The 7,952-nt window shown below is 48.0% G+C and overlaps 1 protein-coding gene across 1 annotated transcript in view; it reads right to left on the bottom strand.

The window, feature by feature from the left end:
- Positions 1 to 7,557: 7,557 nt before the first annotated feature.
- Positions 7,558 to 7,952, bottom strand: part of Hdgfl1 (HDGF like 1) — an 814-nt gene continuing 419 nt past the window's right edge. Inside the window, exon 2 of the mRNA XM_015494183.2 lies at positions 7,558 to 7,631. Coding sequence (XP_015349669.1) covers positions 7,558 to 7,631 — 74 coding nt within the window. The remainder of the gene's footprint in view (positions 7,632 to 7,952) is intronic.

The raw sequence follows: 7,952 nt of genomic DNA, 5'->3' as shown, positions 1-7,952 counted from the left end.
TTTTCATTTCCAGTATTCTAAGAGCTGAGTGTTTCAGTATCTGCATTGGTTCGGGTCCTCTTTATGAGGAGGCCTCCCTGTTCTGTGGCATTCTGATGTGATGGCTTGAGGGGAAGAGGGAGGATCCCCAGGTGCTCACAGGACCTTAGCCACTACCCCACTCCCTGATCCCAAAGGACACAACCCCGGCCAGTGGCTCTCCAACCATCCTTATCTGGCTGTGTTCCGCCCAGTAGCATTCATAACTTTATAAGATACAAAACAGAATTTCTTTTTGTTTTTATTCTTAATTGCCTTTTTAAGCTGCTAAAATGGAAGCACCAAAAATCCAAGGACTTGTTTACATCCTTCGCCAGTGTATCTCCAGCCGCAGGAGAGTACCTGGCACACAAGCTCTCTACGGCTGCCACTGTGGCTGCACCCACACAGGCTTGCTGACTGGCACTGTACCTCTGGGAACCTTCACTGTGCATTACAAAGACCAGGAATCACTGGTATGGGCAACAGTGCCATGAGCTTACAGTACCCCAGAAATATTTTGTTCTATTACAATGATTGAATTTGAAATCCACCTCTTAAGACTCCTCTAATATGCAAAGTTTGATTTTAACACAACTGAAAATATATATTCCTCACCTGCCGTCCATCAGCCTACCATGCTTCTGTCTTGCAGGAAGCTTGCGTTCCCTGCACTCAGGCTCCCTGGCTGCTGGGTGTGCCAGCCTCTACCTGCACTGGGACCTCATTAAGTGACAGACTCTGTCACTCTCTGATCACATTCTGAAATGATCCAGCTTAGTCCTTGTCTCTTTGTGTCCTTCCCCCGGAACACAAGCTTCAGGAGGGTGGTCAGGGTGTCCATCTTACTGCTGTGTCCGGTGCTTCTGACCAGCTCTGGTACCATACAGGCACACCTCTTGCTCATAACCAGAATGACTTCTCCTCCAGTCCTCGCCCCCCCCAATAAGCCAAGAAATGTGAAAAGAAAGTTGTTATTAGGTCACAAATAATACAGTATGGCCAGATACAGTGGAGCACACCTGCAATCTTAGCAGCCCGGGAGGCTGAGGCAGAAGTGTTGCAGGTCCAAGTCCAGCCTCAGCAACTTAGTGCACCCTATCTCAAAATAAAAAATAAAAAGTGCTGGAATGTGGTTCAGTTGTTGAGTGCCCCTGGGTTCAATCCCTAGTACAAATATTATTATCATTATTTTTATTATTCAGTATTTTTTAAAAAAGAAACCAGACTCATGATGAAAAACATCTGTATTTTTTCCTATTTTTGCTTTTCTTTTTTCTTTACCAGGGATTGAACCCAGGGGTGCTTAACCACTGAGCCACATTTTCAGCCTTCTTTTTCATTTTTTAGGTTACAAATAGTACTAAATTGCTTATGGCCTCACTAGGTTGCTGAGGCTGGCTTTGGACCTGTGTGTGATCCTCCTCTCTGCCCCCTGAGAGCTGCTGGGATTACATACGTGCACCACCCTGCCCGGCTAGAGACTTTTTCGGGTAGAGCCGGCGAAGTAGCCTCTGAAAAACATCAGTGCCGTGGCTCAACGTCTGAGGGTAAAAGGTGGGAGACACTCTGGTAATGAGGCACAGACTCCGCCATCAGAGCCACGTGCAGAGGCTTCACGGAGGGGTGGGCTCATGATTGACGAATGTGGGGCCCCAGAAGAATCGGGGCGAGAGGGGCGAGTGGTTCTTGTGACAGGTGACAGGCCGGGAGGGAGGAGCCGCGCTGAAGGCCCTTTTTAATGAAGTGTTAAGTAGATCACCAGGAGAGGTGCATAAGGGCTGTGATGAAGGCTTGGGCAAGGTGTGAAAAAAAGAAAAAATGGAAAAGCAAGATGAAGTGACACTTGGTAAATCACAGGAGGACCTGAAACCTGAGAGAGCATCTGGAAAGAATGGTCAGTCCCCGCGACACTCCAGCGCCTTTGAGTAATCGAGGTGGGCAGCTCATTAGGATGATGTGTGAAGAGATGGGCGCATTGGAGAAAAGGCCAAATAACGAGAGCAATACAATTACCATTTCCACAGTGGAAAAGAGGAGGGCAGGAACACAGAGGACCGACGAGAGGTGTGGAAGAAATACCCACTGGAAATCTGAGAGTGCATTCTAGGGAAATAACAAGAGCAATAAAACCGGCCACGGGAGGGACGAGGCATGCCAAAAAGAGGAGTATTTAAAATTGGATATGTCTGTATAAAATAACTCAGCTGCCAGGGAGGAATTCAAAGGAGCTATTGAACAGCAATATCAGGGAAATGGAAGAAGGCAATTCCGGTGTGTCTCTGTGTTCGGGCAGCCTAAATATAGAATTATCACCGGGAGCTGCTGGCATCGGGTAAAGGCCTCCAGGGCTTTCCTGAATAAAGGTGATGCGCTGGGCTCCAATCATTCCACATGTTGTGCTTCTCTGGATTCCACTGACGGATGTGGATGAACGTAGATTCAGTGCCTGCTTGTGAGCTGGGTTCTGTGCCTGACATTTTAACATATACGAACGCATGTTCTTCTCACAGCAAACCTGCCACACGAAAGTCATTCTCACAACTTTTAGAGGAGGGAATCTGAGATCACACAGCTCTACAACGGTGGAGCCAGGATTCAAATTTCAGTTTGGGCAGATTCAGAGCCAAGCTCAAAAGCAGGCACTGAATCCACATCCCCACAGGGAAGCAAGTTGAAAATGAAGCATAAAGAGAAAGCCGACTTCCAGACATGGATGCTGTGCTTGGCACACTTACTCACACTCAGATTCAGACGGCAACTTGTGCAATTTGATTTATCCTTGTTGAGCTTCAGGATAGCTATGGTCTGTTATTTTTGTGAGATGAACACATATAATAACAAAATAACCCTTTTGAATAAATGGCATACATTCATTTTAAAAATCTGCTCAGGTTCCCTTGCTGTGTTTCATTAGGGTTGACAAAGTTCCCCAAAACGGCCCCCAAAGCTGGGGCAGGAACGCAGGAGCAGCAGGTTCTGCTCAGCGTACACTCCTTTGTCATCTCCCTTTACTGAGTGCTTCACAGGAACAAGGCACTTTGCTAGGGTCTCGGGATGAGCAAAATGATCATCGTCCCTGCCCTTGGAACACATGACCTATTAGGTGATAAAAACCAATAAAAAGCTAATTGCAGGAGAGTGGAACAGACACTATTTGGGGAGAAGAAGGGTCTCATGGAAACGGAACTGGAGCCCTGGGTGACTCTGGTGGAGCAATTCAGTGAACACTGCGTCAGGAGAAGAAAGGAATGCAGCCAGGCAGCGATTCCAAACCAAAGAGAAGTGGGCACTCTCCAAAGACCCCTGGGCGCTGTCCGTACCCCAGGAAAAGGAAACAAGTGGCATTTGTTCCTCACAGGTCCCCGGCCAGAGCCTTGCCCATTTTACCACCAGGCAGCGTGACCCACCCTCACTGCCTGCAGCCCCCAGGACCTTGCTGTGGTCCTTTCTAGGTATCCTCTGGCTTTCTCAACACAGCATGTCTCTACAGCAAGCCACGTGTCTACACCACGAGAATCGGGGCAAGAACCGATGTGAGTGGTCTTTGGCATTCTGGACCTTTATTGTTGTGGATTTGGGGCAGAATGGTCCGCCTGTGGCTCCTGTCTGAAAGGGGCAGGAGGCCGCACGCCCTTTGCCTGCTGGGGAGCCACGCCGTGCACTGTGGAAAGCAAGGCCTGAGTGGGTTGCCTGGGAAGGGGGTTCAAATAGTGAGACAGACCGGAAAGCTCTGCCTCATGAAGAGGGGGGGGTCTCTCTGGGCCCCTGAGAGCCCGAGAACCATCAGTCCTTGAAGTCACTGACACAGGCTGCTCCCCACAGGGGCAGAGTCGCCCCAGCCAGCACTGTCATTAGCCCGCAGGCCAGTTTGCCCTGCGCTCTGCTCCCAAAGTCAGAACGTGATCAACATACGTCACAGGGCGACCTTCACCCCAGGACCGTGGCACAAGGACGAGGAACCTTGGAGGATTGGAAAGGACCAGCCGGGTGACCACTGTGGCGTGCCTTCTAAGGGCACAGACTGGGACAGGAACACACAGGTGGGACTGACGCTGAGCGCTGGCCTGGCTCACCAGAGGAGGCCCTTCCTCCTAGGTGCAGAGGTCCTGCGCCAGTGGCGTGTGGCAGTTTCCCTTCATCAGGAGTGTGGACAGTGGAGGGAGCAGAAGACGCCCTGTCCCTTGACCACCCGCTGCATTCTGGGGACAGGTAAAATGAGGCCTGAAACACAAAGAAGAGTCTACAGCTCTGACAAAGCTTTACACGGCGGGTGAAAGCCGAGTCCCTGCTGAGAGACAGCCACAAAATCTGCAGTCTCAGTGCCACCTTAGTGCTGTGCGCAGCTGACGTTTGTGTGGGATGTCAAATATTTACAACAGCAAAGCCTTCCAGAAAGGAGCTGATGTGGAGTGTGTCTGTTACGCGTGACAATGTGATAAGCATGTGTTGGTGAGACACGCTTGGATGTGATCTCAGAACATCTGTGAACACGTTCGCCTAGTGAGGACAGCGTGGCAGAAGGTGCAGGGGCACTGTCTTCAGGAAGGAAACTGACCACTGGCCTGCAGTCTTGCCCCTGAGGCACACGTTGTTCAGAGGAAAGAGAAAACAGCACTGGCTTCATTAGGAATTGTCAACTACTTCCTTTTCAGTCCACAAAACATCTCTCGGCCACTAACACACACAAATGGGACCCACTGCCCGGAAGAGAGGGCTGCGGATACAGGCGTGTTTGCATGCCCCCTTCTTTACGGGCTGCTATTGTGTGTGGGGCCGCATGCAGCGCTCTGTAGATATGCTATTAGTCGGATGGATTACCGCTTCACCATGTCATGGTCACCCAGACGGCTAATGTGTGTGCCACTTCTACATAAGCAGTTTTTTTTTTTTTCTATTCCCAGCATTTGAAACACAAGAGGAGGAAGGAAACAACAGAGAGAGCAACTCAGATGGTGGCAATTTCATTTTTTCTCCTTCAAGTTATTGGATCATTTCAGAAGATGTGCTTCCATGAAAACCTCATGGGCACCACATCCCTGCCTGTGGCAAATAGGCTGAGCCATATTCAACCACCAGAGTCACGTTCTTCTTGAGAAATATTGAATGTACAACTGTCCTCATCACTTCACCAAGTCATTTAAAGACAAAACAATTGTCACATGCTCAAGCGACCTTTTACATACCCACAAGCAATGCTTGTTAATGTGTTCTTTACCTTACAAACTTCTAAATGTTCACTTCAACATAGGAGAAGACAATAAATACTTCCATTTTATCTGATAGGATTTTTTTTTCCAGTGGGAAATAATAAAATACAATGAAACAAAGCACCAATGATTTAGAATGAGCAAGATCTGCCTCTGATCTAGGCTTTGTCATTTACCACTTATATGACCTTGGGGAAAATGCCTGAGTGGTTTCAACCTCAACTCCCTCAGCACTGAAATAGAGATGACAGTTGCCACCTAATTGGGTAATTGTGTTAATAAAGATATTAGGTGTAAAAAGTAGTGTACCCCTGACTTGCGTTAGAGACTGAATATTAGTTATTGTTTGACTTCTTATTAATACTAAAATGGCTATTTTATTAACTTCTGGATTCATGTGCAATTCTGGACAAAGAGCCTAGACCAGAAAATTTTGTGTCTGAATTCTGATTATTCTGTGGAATGTGGTAAAAGCCACGTTGTCCCTCTGAACCAAAGACTTATTCAATGGAAAATTTGCGCACCAATACCTACCTTGCCAGATTGCTATATAAACTGAATGTGGTCATTCTTCAGGGCACATACTAGACATTCAATTATGGTAACTTCTACTATTACTATTACTACAATAGCAGTAGTTGGAGAACAGGGAACCATCTGATTTAATACCTTGGAGTCAAACAGTATTTTTTTTTAAATCTTTTGGCACTGGGATTGAACCCAGGGGTGCTTAGCCACTAAGCCACATCCCCAGTCTCTTTTTTATATTTTATTTAGATACAGGGTCTCACCAAGTTGCTTAGTGGGTATTGCTAAGTTGTTGAGGCTGGCTTTGAACTTGTGATCTTCCTGCCTCAGCCTCCCAAACTGCTGGAATTAAAGACGTCCGCCACTGTGCCTGGCTCAAATAGTATTTTTTACAAGGATGGAAAACAGAGTTGTGTTCACTTGCCTTTCTACCGGTTAGTGATGTTCCTCATGTTAGAACTCCAGTATGTATGGAAGCCTCTATGCATGCAATGTTGATCAGCAGAGAATCGGAATTCCAACATGTGCTGATAATTAATACCATTTAAATATCCCCAGATATTTGCACAAAGCCACCAAAAAGATGCAAATATTCTACAGATACTACGACTACCAATAACTTAGCATCCCAAATCATCATCATGCAAACATTTTAAATAATGTTGTGTCCATCATTTCAATCATCCACAGAGACTACTGTGGATGGAGTGAGAGGTGGAGACCTTAGGATCACAAAGGCTTCTCAGGGAGATTATAACATCCCCCTGAATGTAAATCACTTTTAACAGGGATATACAGAAAACAAAAGGAGCATCACATTTATGAACCAATCTTTTTTGAACATAGTGACACCTGTAATCCCAGCAACTCAGGAATCTGAGGCAGGGGGTTGCAAGATTGAGGCCAAACTCAGCAACTTAGTGAGGCTCTGTCTCAAAATAAAAAAATAAAAATAAAAATAAAAATAAAAATAAGAAGCACTGGGAATATAGCTTGGTGGTAAAGCACCCCTGGGTTTAGACCCCAGTACCAAAACAAAACTAAACAAAAAAATCACCAAGAACCAATTCTTCGGAAACCAAAGAACAGGACTGAGAATATTTGTTTTAAAGTCATCAACGGGTTTTATTTGCTAGAATTGAAATAGTCTACGGTTCTCAGATTTAAACTTCCAAAGCTACAGCCAACAATTTTTCATCAGAGCCCAGTGGAGTAAATAAAAGAGACAAGAGGTAAGAGGGGCACAGAAAGATCACTAGGGAAGAGGTTGGGAGGGGACACTTATTTGTCTTCTCAGTATTGAATATTGAATCAGGTGACAATGGTCAAGGGACCCAGCAGGGGCATGTTGGTGGAAAATAACAGTGCAAGGAACACCAAAGCCCTACAACAAAGAGAAAGTCAGTGAATTCCCCCCCCCCAAAAAGGGAGCCTCCAGTTCTCTCGGAAATCGGTGACAACGGGACACCCAGGAGCAGAAAGGAGGCACACCCAGGGAGAGTTCTTAATGGTTTAGGAAATTGCTTTCATTTAAAAAGCTTCCTAAAACGTGTCCCCTTTCTTCTATGTCCGAGTGATGTATATACAACTCTAGGGTGGCCTTGAGGCCGTGGGGAGGTGGAAAAGGAAGCCAGAGGTCTCCCCACCGCCTTTCGTCAGTGACCCCAGAGATCCGAGGAGGAGGACAGCTATTTCGCACCACTCCCATCCAAGAGCACAGCAAAGTGGCACCTTCAGAACCCCGAAACAGCTCTGGGGCCCCAATGTCTTGATGGACAAAAGGCCAACTCCCCGGAACTCGCTAGGTCAGCCAAAGGATCTGCGCCAGGGACACCCTCAGCGAACTGCGGTCCCCCTTCCCCTGAGTCTGCACAACTGGGGTAACAGGTGTGGAGGGGAGGGGAGCTCAGGGGCTCCACTAGATGGCACCTCCTTGCCCTCCAGCAGGTCCCTGGGGTCGCCCGGGCCACTCCTACCCCCATTCCAAGGCAGAGGTCCAGAGTGCCTGGGGGTCGAAGCGACGTCCATAGGTGGAAGGTCGGTCCTGTCGAGGCCGAGGCCCTGGAGGCAGTTCCGGGCCGCAGGGGTGGCCGCGTCCCGTCCTGGGAGCAGGGGCCCTGAGTCACACCGCGGCGTGGCCCAGGCGGTGCTGTCCCTCTCCCTGGGCCGGGCGTGGGGTGGGGCGGGCGGGGCGGG

The sequence above is a fragment of the Marmota marmota genome, unplaced genomic scaffold, assembly GCF_001458135.2.
Source record: "Marmota marmota marmota unplaced genomic scaffold, marMar, whole genome shotgun sequence".
In the NCBI taxonomy this organism is placed as follows: domain Eukaryota; kingdom Metazoa; phylum Chordata; class Mammalia; order Rodentia; family Sciuridae; genus Marmota; species Marmota marmota.
The sequence above is the reverse complement of the archived record's forward strand: the minus strand, read 5'-3'. Positions and strand labels throughout refer to the sequence as shown.